General features: G+C 42.8%; 1 protein-coding gene across 3 annotated transcripts in view; it reads right to left on the bottom strand.

The window, feature by feature from the left end:
- VRK2 (VRK serine/threonine kinase 2) overlaps positions 1-20555 on the bottom strand; it is a 37059-nt gene that overhangs the window by 6415 nt on the left and 10089 nt on the right. For all 3 annotated transcript variants that reach the window (XM_038131462.1, XM_038131463.1, XM_038131461.1), the window contains exons 5-10: positions 20344-20431; positions 20098-20206; positions 18816-18908; positions 12147-12279; positions 2754-2874; positions 896-954 (exon numbers count right to left, since the gene is read on the bottom strand). In XM_038131462.1, the coding sequence (XP_037987390.1) occupies positions 896-954; positions 2754-2874; positions 12147-12279; positions 18816-18908; positions 20098-20206; positions 20344-20431 (603 nt within the window). The remainder of the gene's footprint in view (positions 1-895; positions 955-2753; positions 2875-12146; positions 12280-18815; positions 18909-20097; positions 20207-20343; positions 20432-20555) is intronic.

Below are 20555 nucleotides of genomic sequence, written 5' to 3'. Positions count from 1 at the left end.
TAAAAATTAAAACATTTTACCAACAAGTATTGATAGTTCTGTGTAAAAGAGGAAAGTCTTTGATAGATCACAATATCCCCTTAAATAATAATTACTCTGAACAGTATTATTTTAATCTGCATAAATACTATACTGGCAATGTTTTGGAAAAATACAACTTTTTTTTACTTCAAACACTACTATTGTTTTTCTGATTGCATCCCAAAACAGTCCAAAAGCAGCAACATTTTTCCATCAAGTGGTTCAAAAAACAGGGAAACCACTGAATGGGCAGAAATAATGCTAGCAGGAAAAACATATGGGGGGGGTTCAAACTTTTCTTTCAGCTGAAGACCCAAGTGTATCCTAAAACTGGAGTGCTACACCAGATATTAGCATCTGGTCAAATCCCAGCAGGACAGATTTATTAAATATGTATACACATCATGAATAAATTTCACCTAATACACACTGCATTCCAGTAATTCCAATACAAAAGTGCTAGGAAAATAAGGGAATAAATCAAAAATAGATACTGACCTTTAGTGTTTTCCCTGAGTTACTTTGGTATTTCAGAGAAGGAAGAAACAAGACAAGAAAAACTGTGCATCCATTTGCTTTTTCCAACTCTGAGGACTGAGCAATAAACCTTTGGTAGACAGTTGCTTACTATTTCCATACTAACAGCTACTTCTGTTTCCAAGATAGTCACTGCTTCCCAACACCTTGGATTACATATGGCCAAGATCCCTTATGTCACTCCATGGGATACAGCACAGACTGAGCAAGATTCTTTTTTTTCCAAAGGTTTGTTCAATTTGTGTTACTTTCCTTCTCTTCTGCTCCCCCCAGAGTCATTGAACTGTGTTTAGGAAGAGGCTGAAGAGCCAGAGGGTACAGGTGCAAGTACACTTACTGCAGCTGCTTCCAGGAGAATCCCACCTCAGCACTGAATCTGGGAGCTCATCCATAAGTCTGAAACAACACCAGAGTGCAACAGTTTAATGCGCTTTCGGAGCAGGTGATTCCTCATTTGGGATTTAGGAAGACAGCAAGTCTCAGCTCCAAAGGGAGTGGACCTCCAGGATAGCTAATGATTCACAGGACTGCTTTTGAGCCCAGATCTCCCCTCACCAGCTCCATTTTTAACTCTTTGCACACAGCTGGTTTCACCAAGACCAGTCTGACACCTAAAACTGCACTTTAAGTTTTTCTTTGCACATATTTTAAGCTTTCTAGAAGGAAAAACAAAAGCCCTTTGAACCAAATGGCTTGTTCTGATTTCAGATTGATAATTCCCATTTCTATTTTGGAATTTAAGCAGCAGTTCTGTTCTGCCTTCCTACCATTTAGCATCAGGTCCCCTCTGCCATGGAGCACACGGCTGCCAAAGTTACACCCAGGCATGGCAGGGCCACAGGGGGACAGGGAGGTCACATCACCCAAAGTCCCACACGCTTCAGAAACAGTAGGGCCACAGGTGTAATTCCTGACTATCCAGAAACAGGGACAGGAAAGAAGCTCGGCATAAATTCCTAAAGACAGGAATAACACCAGCCCTCATCTTGGGCAGTCCAGCACCCAGAGGAACCTGAAAATTAAGACAGATAAGAGGAATAGCCTGGGCAAGATACCTAATTCCAGGAATGCAAGTCATCAGAGTAAGAAGATATTTCTGATAAGTGGAATCTGTAATTTTCTGAGCATTTCCTTGAAGCCTCCTTTTGCTCAGCATCCTGGAAACGTGAGCCATCCAAGGGTTAACGGAAAGGGAAGAATCAGTGGAGCAGCTTGATTGATTAAATTGATTTCCCATTGAATTGTATAAGTGTTACCTTGCAGGGGGCTGTGTAATGATCAGAACTTCTAAAGGAGAAATATTAAACACAGCGGAGGGCGTCAACATTCCCAGCCGCGCTCGGCCCCGCGCGCAGGCTGCAGCCGCCCTTCCCTGTGCCGGGAGCCGCCGCCCCGCGCTGAAATCGAGGACCGGCCAGCCCCAGCGGGTGCCTCTGCTGTGACCTGCCCCACTTTACAGTTTGCTGCCTCCTGCTATTGTGATGTTAGGGCTCTGGGTAACTCCTCTGCTGTGGAGCCTGCTGCAGGTACCATGTGCGGTTAACTCCCTCCAGTCCCAGCTAGGAGGGCAGAGGAAGAAAACACTGATGTGCTGTTGCTCCAGTGAGCTGCGAGTCATGCTGGGAAAAGGGAAAGATTTTCACCAAGCTCCTAAGTGTTTTGGAATTTAATTGTTTGTAATGGCAGTAGGCTTATGTAACATTAAAAACCTACAGAAAAACATCTGAAAACCAGTATCATATAGAAAGTTAAATAAATCGAGGGCACGTGTGGAAAAGCCTCCAAGAGATGTTTGTACTACGGTCTCTACAAAGCGCCCGTGAAGTTTAATGGAATCACACAACAACCTTCTGTATGTGCACCAAGGCCCATGCTAATTTACAAATGATTTCTTGGAAAAAAAAAAAGAGTATTGGAAAAACACACAGCAGACAAAATGCCTGTGTACTGTGCACTGGAATCCATCCTCTCCTCACAGCAGCACAGACATAAACACGCAAAGGAGAGTAGACATGCACATAAAGTTCCCATTTTAACTGCTTCCCACATCTCTCTTAATTAAGGAAAATTGTTTTAGCTTTCTCCTAAGGTGCTGCTCTACAGCACGGAAAGCTGTGTTTCCCAGAGCTGGGAAGCAGTGAGGATGCTGCATGGCTCCAGGCTGGTGTGCCCATGTGTAGGGGGGTTGTCCTTACTTTGTTTTCGCACTCTGGACAGCTACAGGGTCCTTGAGGTTCTGCTCCCAGGGCAGCTTCCCACACAACCAGTGCAGCATGCAGTAGCCAAGGATTTCAAGGTCACCTCGTCTGGATGGGGCTAAAATGTGGGAAAGGGGGAGGGGGGAAAAAGAAAAAAAAATACAATTAAGAATAGGAACCTCTTCTTAGGAAATAGAAAAGACTTTGATTGAACTGGTGCTGATGAAATATGAAGAAGCCAAACGGGCAAAGTGTTTTGTTTGTTCAGCTGTATTAGACCTGAACCGCCCCGGCATTTGGCCACAGGCCACAGACAGGCAGTGACTTGTTCCTGCTCAAGTGAGGGTCAGCTTCCTCACCTCCTCCAACTCCATCCTTCCTCAGTCTGGCCTGTCACATGGACTTGATCCCCATGGCCTCTGACATGATCCAGACAGCCCATAACTGAGTACCAACACTTTCTCAAAGAGCCAAGCAGTAAAACAAAGAAATAAATGTCTGCTGCTAAATTGCTAACACATGTTCCAGGAAGTCCATGGGGTCCACATTGGTCATGCAGGGACTCTGTGAGAGCAGACTAAACACTGATGGCCTTTCCTGTTCTCCCGTGGAGCCGTTTGAACTCGGATGCTGGGACAAAAGTGCCATCTAGTGTGCACTGACTCACCAGAGCCTGCTCCCGGCTCCAGCAGCGCCGGCCGAGCTCTGCACGGCCCAAAACGCACTCGCTGTTTAGCAAAGTCCTGGGTGAACTTCCTGCTGCTGCTTCCAAAAAGGAAGTTGTTTCAGGAACAACTTACTCTCTGCACACCCCAGGCAGACACAAATACAGGAGACAAAATTAAATCAAAAATTAACCCCATCGCCGTGCATCATCTATGCAGATAAACTGAAGTTAAAGCTATAGATTGGCTTTTCCTGGAGAAAGAGGGAAGGGAAAAGTGCAATATCAACAGAATTGCTAGTGCTTGCTGCTACCCAGAGGAAATCAAACTTGCTAAAACTGAACAAGCAGGAGCACTGCAGGATTTCTTTGACTTGCAGCCTACAGTTTGCACGTCAAAAACACATGGAATCTAAAAAACCAGAAACTGCTTGTCGTGATTAAAGACAGACAGATGTAGAAGTTAAATTTATGTTTCTCCAAAATGAATTTGTGCTTTGTAAGAAAGAAAGGAGAGTTCAGACTTGTTTGGTACTTTTTATCCAGTGTAAAGACCAGTAGCTGAGCACTGTGCTGCTAATCCAGCTGTAAACAGATATCATATTTTATGGGCTTTCATTAAATAAATTCCAGAAAGTCACTCGGTGAACTTATCTTTTAATTTAAGAAGTCATCTGCTAAAAGCCACGGTGCCAACACATCATAACTGTCCCTCATTCCTGTACACACATTACTGTAAAAGCAGCAGATTAGTTTTTCTACATTCCCTATCTTAGCTGCTCTTGGGCTTGGGATTATTAAAGGCCCTGGATCCAACACTGCTGTGCTGTCCCTTGGGCGTCGTTTATTTCCTGCCCTGGATTCAGCAATGTCCTAATGCAAGACTTGGCTCCCATATTAAAATAAAAACACAATCTCTACCACTTGCTGTTCTGTAGTGATTTCTCTGGCCATAAATCTCCCAGTAACTGTGGAACAATTCCATTCACACACACGTGTTCACAAGTCTTTTTTCCATTATGGCAATTCCAGATTCGATCCATATAAGCCAGCGTTTTTGACTGCAGATCCTCTAATTTTCACAATGCCTTTCTGGCACCTGTTTGAGTGAGAGAGGCTACAGAAAGTGGCCTTTTGAGGAAAATTGTCAGAATTCCAATGGACAGCTTTTTTCCATGGGAGGGGATTCATTGATGTGCATCTATAAATAACAGCAAACCAATCAGATTTCAGAAGTTACCCCAAGAAAAGTCATTTTCTGACAAAACAGCCCCAGAGATTAAAGTTTCTTCATAGTTAGGCCACGACTAATGACATTCCCTCTCACCTGCAGCTCCTGGGACAAAGCCATGACAAAGCAAAAGCCATGACTGACACCTGCCCAAAGCCACAACAAGCACAGGGACAACAAAAGGGTCCGTGGAGCTAAAGCACCTCTGCCCAGCAGCAACAGGAAATGTTCCACAGGAGACAGTAAGTCCCCTATCCCTTCATCTCCCAGGCCACCACAAGGGCTGCTAAATACAGAGCTAAATACAGACATTTACCTGGGGTTTTTGTAGAACCACTTGAAAATGTCAGCATTTGATTCTTTGCCTGTACTTGCTTATTTCCCTCTGCTCCATATAAGCGAAATCCCTCAAGCTTTTAAATCATTTAGATTCTTGTTAAAAAGTAATTGATTAATCTTTAACGAGTTACTATTATCTATGGACAATGGAATTATTAGATTTTCATGTCAAATCCAGCACTAACAGATAAATTTCAAAGATATGTTTACTTGCAAAAATAAATCTGCTCACACAATTGAAGATTACAGGAATTCTTGATAAACATCAACGGAGAGAAATCAATCTGCCTTCACTTTAAATATGACAGCCAGGTGAAAATAAAACAATTCTGCTTGATAACTTGTCACAGTTACAAGAGTATATACTCCAACCAGTACTTATTTAAATCAAATTCTTACTTCTCTGCTAAAAACCTCGCTTTTTAAAAAAATTTTAATAGACGTTTGATTTCTGCTTTTCTACTCACAGGATTTTTTTTATTATTATTATTTTATTATTATTTTATTATTTTTTATTATTATTATTTTAGTCTCATATGATATAGTATTTAATGGGAACATATCGGTGGTATTTTATTTCACAATGTCTTTAAAGCTTAATTTTTTTTAATTTGGAGATTTAAGGCCTGATTCTGCTCTCAGTCCTGCCAAGATGAACCAGGAACAACTCCACTGAAGTTGATGAACTCACAACCACATCAATGAAATCAGAGTTTTAAATACACCACAAACATACTCAACACACAGGCACTGGCTCCAATAACTCAGAATAACTGAAGCAATTCACCTCAGAATAAAACAGATGATGTATCTCTGTACACTGAATTTGGCAGCTATCTCCACTCTAATTTATATTCAGATTCTTATTTCCAAAGAGATCAGGGATATCACAACAGCCACAATATGCTCTCAAAACTCCACTGTTCCCGGGAACTCCTCTGAAACAGGAGTAAAAATGGGAGGTTTCTCTATGGCCTCTGTTTAGCAGATTTTCTCCAGCCTTTTGTAAAGGTCTAACAAGTGACAGATGAAATATTCCCTTATTTTTAATTAGCACTGTTACATGATAATTTCACTATTAGTGATTTTTTGGATTAGAAGCTTTTCATAAACGGGATCATTTTGGTTGCTCATATTGCACGGATGGGCAGTGGCACCTCCAATTCTCACTGGCATTACAGGACACCAGTTTATGGGAACTCACAAGCAAAGAGAGCTCACACCCCAGCCAGAAATGCAAAAGCCTATAAAGGAAAGGAAGGTTAATATGATCATGGTGAAATACAATTATGATAAAAATGTACCAGCACAAAGTGATATAACTTAACTCAAGGCTGAGATGATTAAAACCCAGAGAAATCCAAGACTTGACAAAAATCAGTGCCTCTGTTAGGAGTAGGAGAAATGAGAAGACAAAAAAACCCCACAAAGAGCAGATAGGGAAGTCTTCCTTCCCCCAGGTCCTGGTCAGTCTGAGGAGCTGCCTGCAGCAGGATGATGGCTAATGGAATAGTGAGTGGCTCCACAGAAGAGGTTGGAGAAATACATTGAATTAATGATACATTTTAGTGCTTGGAGGCCATTCCACAGAGTTATCCAACCTCAGACAGGGCAAAAGCCAGCTGGGAACCACCTCTGCTCTCCTCGTGCCCAGCCCTGCCTGGCACATTGCTCAAGTACTCCCTGACAATAACCACCACCATGGATTGCTGCAAAGAAAAATCCATGGCACCAGCACAGCTCTTCCAGAGAAGCCAGTCTGTGACATGGCAGACAGGGACACTTCCTGGGCCAGCCACACGCTCTCTCCCAAACTGGAACCCTACAGACACACACCTGATGGGATGAACAGGCATGGAACACACGGCAGAGCTGCCAGGAGGGAATCATCAGGACTGGTGGAATGGGATTGCTGAAGGAAAGAGGGTTGGGTTCTGCTCTGATGGGGAGAGGCTCATGTAGAGGGAAGGCTGGGAGGTGCAAGGGAATGTCACCATGAGATCTGGGTGGCAGATACAATGGTGGTGGCAGGAGATGCCGGTACCTGGTCGGAAGCAAAAGGTTCCAAGCTTGCAGTAAGGACAACATGTGGCAGGAGAGTGGGGACAGGAAGTTTAACTCTTCTTTCCCATCTGTGTGGCAGAAAAAAAGAATCAAAAAGGTAAGGGCCTGACAAGTAGGGGTGGGCAAGCAGCTGAGATTCACTACCTCTCTGAATTCCTGGTGTGGAGAACAACAGCCAAAATTAAACAGCCCTTTCCCAGGCACAGTCCTCAGATGTGACAGAGTTGTAAATGCTTCCCATCTTATTTTTGCCGTTCTGAACATTCCTGGCAGCTTCCAGAGATGGCTGTAGAAGCCCATCCAATCTTCTCCTTGCTGGTGACTCTTCTTTCACTTACAACCACTTCCCGCTCCCCCCTCTGCTGGGCACACATTTCTAATCCAGCTCTCAGGAACTAAACCATCTTTTTATTTATTTCCAACTGCAAAGTTCCACCCATTTTTTGCCAGACTGGTTATATTTTCCTTTTATTATTTAGGATTTACAGTTTGTCCTGTACACAGTCTTTGGGAAACACATATCAAACTGCAGCAGATCAATAATTCATTTGACCGAGAAAAGAAAGAAAAAAAAATCCTGCAGGCTCCCTCTGAATCCTAACTATGCATGGACAGATGCCAAATCAACCTCTTGATCCAGAGCCACTCAGAGCTCTGTTCTCTGGAAGCAGGCTCCCAAGGAATGTGTTTCCAGGCATAGGTGTTTATATTCCTGCACATCCTTCCTCACAAAATGAACCCTGCACATATTTTAGTCAGCAGAACAGGGAAAATGGCCAAGCACTGAGCTGTGTTTTTAATACCACTGACCAGCTCTGACTGAGCAGTGGGGAAAACCAGCACAAGGCCTGCAGGGCCTTCCCTGCCATCAGCCCAAGGCTGGCACTGCCCTGGACAAACCCAGTGTCCCAGGGCTCTGATGGAGCTCAAGGAGCCCAAGGAGCTCACAGCCCCATGGGAGGGGCACGGAGAAGCCTGTCCAAAGTCCCCACTCCTGTGGGAAGCAGCTTTTACTACTGCAGATGGAGAGATCAGTCCTGCACAGACCTCAGTGGGGTCTCTACTGATGCGAGAGATGGCAACACCGCTCAGAGTTCCTGTGAAACGCTGGGAGAAGGGAGAGGACTCAGCTTGGAATCGATGGCAAACACAAATACATGCTGGAGGGAATTCAGCATAGATACTTCATACTCTTATGTTCATCAATGATAGCAAATTAAAACTGGGCTTACATATTCAATGCACAGGACTGGAGTATTTAAAAGAACCTCAATATGTTAAGTGCAGTAAATCTCCAGAGAAATTAGGTATTGACTGCATGCCTCAGTGAGGAGAAAATCTACAAAAATCCATAGGAGGCATTGATCCAAATATTACTTTTTAACACTAACTATGTAACAACTTTTTAAATGTACATTGAGTACAGATATAATTCTCCCTAATTATCAATCAACAAACCAAAATGCAATACTGTTTATACAGGCTGGTCTTTAAAAATGAATTCAGTGAGTACACTCCAATGAGACACTAAAACCAACGAGGCAGTTGTGCCCTGAGAAATCTGCATCAGAATAAAAAGGGTTTCAATTTCAAATACACACACTCTGGTTGGGATGGGATCCTGGCACAGATCCAGGAATGCTGATGGTGTAGGCTGGATCCTGAGGCAGAGGCCAGGCTGGGCCCTACTTGGTTCCAGGAGAACTCCAAACCCAAGTCAAGGATGCAGCTGCCACGGGAACAGCACCTCCATCCCATCTGGCCTTACCAGAGGCTGTCAGAAGAACACGGACCAATCCCACCACCCCAAAGCGTCTCCCTGCAGTGGCCACTGGTAGGAACCTTCCTGGATCTCAGTGGACTGCACAACTCTACACGTGGGGAGCTCCACAGAGATCCTGGGGAATAACCTCCCATTAAACTCTCCATTCGAGCACAGAAACTCCGGCATTGACTTAAATTGCTGGGAAGGGAATGCATTTGCCTGGCTCTGTGCAAGGAGGGTATCAGCTCCAAGCATTGCCGAGAGGCGCTTCTGAAAGCTACAAATTCCTAATTTTGTTAAAGCTTCAGCATGTCCCTCAAATCACTGCATGTATTCAGTAGCTGCTTCATGAACAAGTCAAAATGTTCTCATCTGCCTGGCTCAGCACAGCCACCGATGCTCAGCGGGGCTGAGATACTTATGTTGCTACACACATGCAGGAAATGCCCTCTGGAAAGGATCTCATTTATATAAAATAACATTTAAAAATTAGAATTATATTCCTGGAGCATTGAAATACCAAAGTCCTCCACCCTGAAAAGCTGGGTGACACCAGAATGAAGGCTGTCTCTGCACCTTCCATTTGCCAACAGTCTTTAAAGACTTTTCAGAACACCCCACCTCACTTTGTACAAGAGATTGTGCTGAGACTGCACCACGAGTAGGGAATCCAGGAGATTGCTGAGCAAAGAAGCCCTCTGCCCCAGCTGCTGGAAGTCTTTCAGCATCCTAAGACATCTCTGAGCCTCTCAGCCTCACACCAAGAAACCATTGCTGTGTTCTCCCAGCTGAACCCGTGCAATCTCCAACAGAAGTAGCTGCAAATGCAGATTTTAGATTTTCCCTGGGATGTGGAGGGCTCTGCTGCAAGTGGGGAAACTCTGGCAGTTTGATCTTCATGGATTCAGGCTGTTTGTTGTGGTTTAACCCCAGCCACCAATTAAAGTACCACATAGCCATTCACCCCCTACCCCTCCCTGGAGGGAGAGGAAGGAGAATCAGGGAAAAAAGTTAAAACCCATGGGTTGAGAGAGCAACAGTTTAATACTTGAACTAAAATTTAAAAAATAATAATAAGGAAAAGGAAGATAAAGAAAGGAACAAACCCCCTGACAAAGAAGTGATGCACAACAGAGCCGCTCAGCACCACCTGCACAGTGATTGGCCCCTCCCAGCCAACCCCCCAGTCTATCCCTGCCCCTGTTATCCCAGGGTATGGGATGTCCCTCTGGCCAGGTCAGCTGTCCTGGCCACGCTCCCTCCCAGCTCCCTGGGCAGCTCCTCACTGCCAGAGCAGGGGGAACTCATCAGTCCTTGACTGAAGGCAAGCACTGCTCAGCAACAACTAAAACATCCCTGTGCTATCAGTGTCATTCTCATCCTAAATCCAACCACAGCACTGCACCAGCTACCGGGATGAACATGAACTCTGTCCCAGACAAGAGCAGGACACCACCACAAGGTCAGAGCTGGCATTCCATGTGAAGAGTTTGGATGCTCTGCAACATACCAGATCCCACATCATGTTCTGCAGTCTCTTGCAGCTATCAAGCAAACACTTTTCAAGTGTAAGAGAGGGGGTAAGCTCCCTCAAACTATCTTTCTGAGCATTTTGTTTTGTGGAGTCCTCTGGTTTTTACCAACTCCATCACAACTTTAGCTCTTTGAGGAGGTTATCTAAGACACAGATTGCAAAACTTACCTCACACTTCCTCTGCACACCTTTTGTCACACAAGTCTGTAAAATTTCCCTGGACTTTCAAATAGAAGGAATTATCTGTCCTGTAATCACATACCCATCCACAAACACTAGCAAACTGGCTGCTGTGACTATCCAACAGCCAAATCCCAAATATTCCAGCTTCCACCTACCCTTCAAAGAGAATCCACATCAAAAACAAATGCACAGCCACACCGCTCACTCTACCAGGCAAAGCAGGCAGAGTCAGGCCTCCAGAAAACAGCCTGCATGCTTGGGAAGGCCAGAAAAGTCCAAAACAGATGCTCCCCTCACCACAAAGTATTTTCTAGCAGGTGAAATGGTGCAGTTTTCTTAGCAGGAAATACTTGCCAGTCTTATTTCATTTTTCCTAATGACCAGAGTTAAACGACTGCAGGTTTTAACAGCTCCAGCAAATTATCAAGACCCTCTACATTACATGGTCAATGGTCCTTTTAATAGAAAAAGCAATAATATACAGTTGTTTGTGCCAACTAAAACTCGTTAGAAAGTATTAGTTTAAGGTAACAGTCCAGCAGCTATTAACAAGCACAAATTCCTGCAGTCATCACTCGTGACACTGATGCTCACCAAGCTGGCTGCAGCAAACCATCCCTCCTGCTTGAGATGATCTTGGGGGTGAAGGAGGGGAAAGGGGAAAGAAAAGTTAACAAAAACACTCTTTTGTAGCAAGAGTCAAAGTTTTTCAATAATCACCATTTTTTTCACTAGCATAACATTAGAATTGACTTTTTGTCTTGCTGACATAGCAACTAAGAAAGTTGTGTTGCATTGACCATATTGATTGTGAACAATGCAGCCATCAGTGGGACTTCACACCATATATTTTCAATATTGACCTCCCAGTCCCTTTTCCATGGCTCTATGGGTCTGCTATTGGATTTGGACTGCAGCGTAATAAACAGCTAAGGTTTAATTAATGGTAAATGAATACAAGACATAGGTTATGACTTTAACTAATTAGGGAATTGTTGAATTAAGTCTGCCTTGGAATGCAAGGCAGTACAATCGATATCCAATAAAAGGACTATGTATGTAATTTACCTGCAAATGTGTTTCCAATACCATCAAAGTGAGTTTAAATAAGTAAGATATATGAAAGGCTACTGGAAAAAGATTTCAAAAAGTTAACACTTTATGGCTTCAGAAAAAGATTTTCTCCTTGCAGAAGGAATGTCATCTTGAAATACCCTCCCACAACACAGATGGTGGCACTCAGACACAGCTCTCCCTAAAGGACAGTGCAGACTCCAAACCCTCTTCCTTGACAACGCAGCATTAGCAAATCCTGCCTCTGCAGGCACAGCGAGCGCACACCAGTCCTCCCAACAGAAACCCATGAAGTTTGATGTTGAGCTCTTCTCAGGGCTGTCCGGGGCTGCTCCAGTGCTGTGTGTGCAGAGCCTCTCAGGGCTCCTCCTGCTGCCCTTCCCCCAGCCCTGCGGAAGCATTCCCAGGCACACGAGGAGGTCACCACACCAGGGGCTGAGCAATCCCCAACACTGCTTCTCCTGTGTACAGCAGCACTCACAGCCTGATTACTCATTCTATAATCACTCATCTGAAATAAAAAAAAAGAAACCTACCTACTCCCTTGTGGGCATCTATGCTGGTAAACTCTATTGTCCCATTATGGCCCTTCCTAGGATTTTCCTGATACTGTTTGTGGTTCCCATTGGGACAATATCTGTAGCAAAGTCCATAATCTGCAAGATAAACCTGGAAGACATGAACAGACAAATGAATAATGCTTTTGTCCTTTGAAAGTATAACCTTTATAATTAAGTCTTAAGAAACTGATAGGTTAAGGACAGCCTTAGATCTAAATTTTATTAAACCAAATGGTGCCTCAGGATAAAATATGTACAACTGGGGGCTATAACAGTTGCCCTCCCCATTTAAATCCTTCTACTACTATACTCTTATCTTATTTCAGACTCGAGCAGGATTTCAGTCATTTCATTTTGTTCCTGAGCTCTCTGCTCTCCAGGTGGGCATCCAGACATCATAAACTGCAATATGCCTTTGATGCAGCCTCGCGTTGCTTATGGGACCCCTTCCTCCCCTGACTTAAGCAGGCACACTCACTTCCCCGTTTGGATTTTCCAGCAGCTGAAACTCTTCAAATTCAACTCTACTGTGCACCTTCAAAGCCAGAGGAAGAGGCAGCAGCTTCCCCCAGCTGGACTGGACATGGGGCTCCAGTGGCCCAGGGCCTGTGGCCACAGAGCTGCTGGGCACTGGCCCACCTGTAATCCAACCCTTTGGAATGCCACTGTCAACTTCCTACATGAACTATTGAAAGTGTAGACTAAAACAAAGCAAAGCAAAGCAGCCCTCCCCAACCCAGAAAGCCACCCCAGTAAACCACTCCTGAATTTAGAAAGCATGTTAAAAAGACACAGAACCAAACTGTGGTGTCTCAGTTACTCTGAAGCAAATACATGGCATTAAATCAATGTAAGAGAAAAAAAATCGAGCCCAAACTGTGAATACTGCAATAGTGCCACAATCACCATTCCATCCATGGATTTTGGGATTTTTGGGGCAAAAGCTGAAAATCATCTGAAGGCACAGAGATCACTTCTACCAAATCTTATTATACGATAAAGAAAAACATCTTACTTGAGCCTTAGTTTAGTTTCCTCTTTAGCTACAAAACAGTTTATCCTAAAAAAGTCTAAAATAAACTTTCCTGGCACTCGCTTGCTATTTAATTATGTCAGTCCTGGTAAAGACAAAAACAAACAAACAAAAAAGCCTCAAGAAAACGTAACGCATTACTTTGTAGCACATTCTGTAGAACTACTGATTCCTGTTTGTGCTCCAGGCAGCTTCAAATCCTGGGATTGCTGGTCTCTTGGTTTTACTGTTTCTGCTGCAGGATCTGAGCTTATCTGGAGCGTGTAAGCTGGGCTGCAGCCCTCACTTCCTGCAGGGGGGTGGCTTTTAAGATTATTGATGATGTTTCTCACCTGACAGCCCGGCCAAAGTGGGATACAAGATTAAAGACCAGAGGCAGGGATGGCTACAAAATCTGGGACAGGGCATCAGCTTGGTTGGGCTGACTGATTTGATTGTCTCCTGCATCCATTCTCTGGCATATTCCTGATGCTCTGCTGCTGCCCTAACTGAGCCCACAGTCAGAGAACTCACTCAAACTACCCTAAAAACCAAGTTCTGTGAGAGTCTTCTGCATCCTTTGTGGGCTGGGAAGGAGAGAGGAGCCTAGGAGGTGCACTCTTCCAGACTGAGCAGTGTGCTTTGGATTCTGCTTGACTACAGGTTTCTGACATAGACAGGAAGATAAAATACCCTTAAAAATTAAGGCTCTGCCTTACATTAAAATAAGATTTCAACTGTCAAGCAAGAAAATACACCCAACAGCACCTCTGGCAGCTCTCTGGTTTGGGCTGGGCATGCCAGCTTATGAGATAGAGACTCCCATATGACAGTCCAGCCACAGTGATCTTTCAAACTATACCAACAACAGGCCACCCAGAAAGCAGCCACAAATATCTGCTAGTCAAACTTAACCCCCTCCCCACTTATCCTATCAGAGTAACTATGTGCTTTTTTATTTTTAAGGCAGCTCCATAATGCAGTGCATTTTTAACCAATGGATTTGCATAAAATACCTTCAGTAGCTGTATCAGCAGGGCAGTTTTAAATTTACACTGAAAATCCCCTAGAACTGAGAAGGAACTTTAAGTTATCCTGCACTGACTGAAGATGGAAAGAAAGAAGAACTGGAAATAAAGAAGCAACTGCTTCTTAAAGCCACTCACATGCAGGGTGATCCTGACATCTGACCACAGCAGTTCTCCTCAAAAGCTGGCCATGAGTGCACCGGTTCAGCTCGTTTCTAGCTGCGCCATTTATCACTTCCATAATTTTCACATCAGATTTTTTCCACAAACATGGCAGCCTCTCAAGGCAAAGCCTCTTGGCCACCAACAAAAATCAATCCCCTTCAGCTTGTACAAAACCAGCAAGGCACTGTTACAACCTTGCCACAACCATTATCAGAATGACTGTGTTATTTTAAATTACCATTAATTTCATTTCATCAATTCTCATTATAACCCTTTCATCATTAAAAAGATATATAGTTCTTTATAGCTAGTTGTCACTTTTTGATAATGTAATACTGCATGCCCTTCCAAATTTGCTCAGAACATGGTAGAGGTAGCTCATTTAGAGTTTATAGTTGTTGTGGAATTTTTAAGGGTATGGGGAAGGGGAAAAGCAGATGAGTATTAAAGAATACTGAGAAAAATTAAGGCAGTTTTAGTAGGTGTTTCAAAACCATAAATATTTTTTATCTGTATGTTTTTTGGGGGACAAAATTCAAATAAGAACAAAAAAAAATTAAAAAAAGAAGAAAATAGAGCAGAGCAATCAAGACAAAGAGGACACTGGAATAAGGAAAGGTACTGTGTATGAGGAAGGTGGAGCAGGGCCATAAGCCCAGAACAGCTGGGTTTAGCTGTGGTACACTGTACACTCCTTCCCACTCAACCTATTTTAACTCTTGTTTTTGTTCAGATTTCTCTTCTTTACACAGCCCAGTTTGCACCAGGCTCTGCAGTGCTTAGCATGGTCTGTTATGAATAGATTTTTGTTACCAACCATGAGCCAGATTTCTAAAGTCTTCCCCTTTAATTTCATGCACATGTAAATGTGCCCGTCTTGGTCAAGTGAATTATCACAGGCACAAATAATTATTTGTGAGCACAAGCAGCCAGCCACAGTTTCAGCCATTCTCTGCCCTTTCTGTGCATGACTCCCTCACAGTGCTTGGTGTCTGAAGTGCTAAATATCTGCTAAACATACACAATTCTTACAACCTGGACGCACGATGATATTTAATTGCACTGAGCTGGGTAGTTATTAGCCTGGCCCTTTGGATTCTCATGGTATTCCCTTTATCTTGAAGGACAGAGCAGGAAATTTATTGCTGGAAGGATGAAGTACAGCGATTTTCTCTGTGTGCTTCCATTCCTAGGTTTACGTCATGCCTGTGAATAATTAAGTAGATACCTATAATAAGAGGCAGATCGGTTGCTAGTGGCCAGAGTGCTGTCAGGTTCAGTTGGGCACTGGACTACAAAAAGGGTAAAGGCAGACTGAGGTCCATTTCGGTTACCAACAGAGAGAGGGGAAGGAGCACAGGGCATCTCTGCCCTGAAGGAGGACAGAGAAGATCTGAATTCTTCTCAATTCACCTGCACTTTAGCAAGTCTGTCCCAGTGAGCTAAAAAGCAGGAATCACAATGACTCGCCTCACAGTGAAAAACAGCTTGAAGTCAGAAGTGCTTTCATACAACTTTTTCCCTAAAGATCAATGCATGATTTCTGTATCTTCTGAAACAATTTTGTATTCTTCTATCTCTAATAATCAAGTCAGAGTTCTATAATGCAACTGTCCTGTCTAAGAAACACTTAAAATCAGGACTGAGGTGCACAGCTTTTAAACCCAGACTTGAGTCTGCAACACGTCTGCCCATAAAATCCATGGGGAAAAAATGCTACACGGTGATTGCAAGAGGTGCTGTCCCAAACCTCATATATTTAAAATGCAGATTTTAAGCTCTTGTCTGGTGACCACTTGCCCCTCCTCATAGTATCACCATTCAAATGAGACGAATGGATTTAAATTTCTTTCAGAGTCTCTATCCATGCTGCTTGTTCTGCTTTATCATACAAACAGTTAGGACCACGCAACAAATTATCTTCAACTCTCCACAGCCCTGAGACTGTGCTTCTCCTGTAATTTATAGTTCTGATGACTTCAAGTTTCCTTTGAGGCCCGTGTGAGATTCATGGGCTGTGCAGTCCCCTCAGTCCATCACTGCTGCTTTGGCAGTCCCTGTGCAGGCCCGTGCTCAGAACCATTGACTGCAGAATTGATCCTGTGACCTGTGACTCAGGGAATGGCCTCGCTGCCCCCTGCTGAGCACACCTGCAGCTCTTGGAGGTCACTCGTTGGGAGCCTCTCCCCATTTCTAACCATCATTTGGAGGTCACACAGCGACAGCACCTTTACTTTATTTGTTTCTCTGCCGTGCCACAGAAAGTAGGGGGTGGCAGTATGGATTTCACATGACCTTTGAGAGAGGGGACTCTTATTTATTGGCTATGGTGTAAATTCACCAGGTTAATTTACAGAAAAGAGAGAGACCAGCAGCAGGAAGTCTAACACATGAAAAATGCATTTTTTTCTGTCATTTAGTGACTGTTCATGTGTTTCTTACATGCAAATTTGTCACTGACTTTCTGCAGTTGCAAAAAAAGATAAAGTTTAGTATAAAGGTAAACCTGCTTTTTTTAACAGGGATTTATCTCTCTTTACCAAAACAGAATATAAAATTATATTTTGAATAGAGATAAACATTATTTTTAAGAGATGAGTTATTGGTTTCTTTTAAAAGCAAGTTTCTTTAATTCTAGAACACTTAAAATATATTTTCTCTTAAAATCCTAAACCCTAAAGAGAAGGAACCCACTGGCATTAAATTTTTGAAAAACCTCCTAACAGAAATCGTTAGGTCAGGCAGTTTTATTATGCCAACCTTCACGGGAGCTACAGAAGCCCCTGGGCTTGTACTCCTGAGCTGGAGTTTGCCACAGGCTAGATGCTCTCACTCCCTATTTATGAGATGAGGTTGATCATTTCACCATTAAAAAAAAGACAACAAAACCCAACCAAGACCAAGGCAATCGAGTTATTCAGTGTGTTGGCAGAGAGAGAAAGGGGGCACAAACACTTCACACATACAGGAATGAAAGTTTAATTCATAGAAATGCAAGCAAATATTAGAAATCCTTCCCATTAGCACTTCTGAATTAGAATGGGAACTTTTAAAAATGTTTTATAGAATAATTTCAGTGGAAGAGAAATTTTGGTGAAACAAAATTCTACAGCAAACCTCCCAGCAGTGATGTACACTTTGTATATGCTGAGTTAGGAGCTACTCAAACTGGAGCATCTACTGATTTATTTAATAAACCCTAGAAAATAACACTAAAACCTCTGTCCAGTAACTTCCAAGTACCTTATTTTTAACCTGTCAATGAATTTACTGTCATTAAAGCAAACAACAAGTGCAGCACAATCTTCATACAAATAACACATGAAACAAATCAGAAAGTCACCCAGCAACCTGCCCAATTCCAAGTCAGCTCCGAGTCTTAACATTTTATGATTACTGTAAGTGGACACTTCCAAAGTGATTGCAATTTGAAAAACAGCAGCTTTTCTTGCTGTCATAAAAATATACAATAGCCAAGACAAAAGAAAAGTCATTTGAGTTATGCTAATGGCTGCAGATCAATTTGGCTCTAAAGAGCCTCCTCCTCTGGATTCAGCAGAACACCATAAACTGTGATTATGCACTGGCTGCTCCCACTGTATAAACCCAGGGTTGTCTTAAACAGCCATGCTGCGTTTCAAATGATGTCTTTCAGAAAGCTGACAAGTTAAATTTGACTCAGCCATTTAACTTGAAGCTTTTTACAAGAGCAGATATACTCAAATGGTTCACCTCCAACGGCAGTGAGCTGCTTTGCAAGATCTGGTTCTTTATCACAGCAGCAGAGAAACCAAAATTGAAAGAAGTATTGCTTACAGCTAATTATATTTAAGTTGGAGATGTCCTTTTTTCCAATTAAAAAAGCATACTTAGATTTTATTACCTGAAGAAAAAAAAAGATATCAGAAGAGCATGTGGAATACAACTGGACCAAAAGATTTGTTTTAAAACATTTCACCCAAAGTCTTCCATTTCAAGGCTGGCTTCAGAGTGCTAGAGAACAGCAACTTTAATCCTACTTACCTGTTCTATCCACTACAATGAGCAGGACAGGAGAGTTAGGGCATGGAAACAATTCATGGCAATATTAGAAATCTAGAACTTCCCAGAATGAAAGTACAATGGGCCACATCCAATCCTTTAACTGGTATAACCTGCAGCAGCAATTAGGTCCCATAATTTATCCTCTTCATTAGTTTACTCATCCATAGCAGTATCCCAGTCAGCAGAACACAGAGGGAACAAAGCACAGCTTTCTTTGTCCTGCATCTTTCTCGGCCCTCAAGCTCCAGCCACTCTCAGATCTGCTGTGAGGGGATGTGAATGTTCATGCATAAACTCCTTTCAATATGTGAATTGTGAAAGCAAAACATTTGCCAAACTTAAAACTTTTCAATGGTTATAAACACAGTAAAGGTGTAGATATGTAAACATGCTCACCTCGTGTGGATTGCTGTAGCCCAGAAGAAGATTTGCTGCTTTAATGTCCCCATGGACATACTCATTTTCATGGATGTACTCCAAAGTATCCAACTGGGAAAGAGTTTAGAACAGAGGAGAGAACATCATCATCTTCTCCACTCTGCCCCCAAATATTTCTCACTTAGATGGGGAACCAAGGGCTACACAGATTGAGCTGACAAATTTTGCTTGGACTAATGATGGCAAGGCATAAACAAGCCATACTTTGCTTGAGATATCCCTGTGGAACTACCGGAGTACCAGCTTCTAAATCACAGAGCAAGAATGAAACCAGTACTTCACAAACACCAGAGGAGATGCTGGGAACACCAAGCTCTTGTAAAGATCATATTCCATCATTTCTAAAGGTCTGGCACACATTTGATCCTGCCAGTTATTACACGACCAGCATCTCATGTCACAGTCCCCCTGCATCAACACCTCCAGCTCCTTACTGAGGCACAATAGCTCTAATCATTATTAAAAACCACATTTGCACGTGGCAACTCATACAAAGGACAAGCCAATCCTGACTTGGAACGTTACAAGTTTATCAATTATGTGATTATGAAAGCCCTTCCATTTTTAAAAAAATATTATTATTTAGGTTAAAGGGGTGCTTTGGATGCATCCAGTCTGAGTTCCTCTTCTCTAACTTAAGACCATTGCCTCTACTCCATTTCCTATGCACCTCTGCTAAGCAACAGCAGGATTCACAGTATTTCACAACACAAATCATGTTCCAAAGGAGCACATACATAACTTTCTGTTGGAATGTGCCAGTGACACCCATTTGAGAACAAAACTGGTATTTGCAGACTGGCCAAATCCTGGCCTGCACGATCAGTGTTCAGCAAACACACCGAAAATTTGGCATTCAGGCATGCAATTGTGAACTTTGACAAATATGGATGTCTAATACAATACCCTTCAGACACTGAAAAAAAATCAATACATGTTGAAACATGAGAATAGGCTTACACATCTCAGTCTAGACACACAAGTTGAAGTGGATGGTCTGTGTTTTAACCTACTAGAAAAAAAATTGGTTTGACCAAATTTCAGTCTGTAGGGGAGTCTTGATTTTCCACTGAATACTTTTTTTCCCCTAAAAAACGCCAGAGAAATAAGAAAATACATAGCATTTACACATTTAATTCTAAACTCAGAAGCCACCTAAAGGAGTTGTATTAGCAAGATAATTCTCCAGTTGAACTCAGCAAATTTGAGACACAGCAATTTCCTCTCTCTCTGCGCATACCATTCGTGCCCCAAGTTGCAGAACAATCTCCTTCTTAAACTTGCTTCCACAATCTTCAAAGACTCTTTGAAGGTCTTGCCCCAGTCTCTCCATGACCATGAACCTGTAGCTATCAGGAAATAGAGGAAAGGGAGGAATCCTTTAAGACATGACTGCAAGTTTGTGTCAGATTGAAAGGACTAAATCTCTGTTTTTAAAAATGGGTCATCAGTCAAACTGAGGCTTAATTACCATTTATCTCATTACCTTTTTCCCTTGTACTCAGCCAGGCCTGATCCCCAAAACACCGGAATTCCTAAACATCTTATTTTTTTGAGATTCATCCATTTTCTTACTGTAATAATAATAAGAACATAACACTGGGTTAAAGGCAGCTGAGAACTCCAGGTTTGGGGTGTTTTCTCTGTCCTAGGGCTGGCCTGTCTCTGGAGTCCACTCCTTGGTGTGCACACAATAAA

Source organism: Motacilla alba, chromosome 3, assembly GCF_015832195.1.
Source record: "Motacilla alba alba isolate MOTALB_02 chromosome 3, Motacilla_alba_V1.0_pri, whole genome shotgun sequence".
In the NCBI taxonomy this organism is placed as follows: Eukaryota; Metazoa; Chordata; class Aves; order Passeriformes; family Motacillidae; genus Motacilla; species Motacilla alba.
This window is presented reverse-complemented; position numbering and strand designations above follow the sequence as displayed.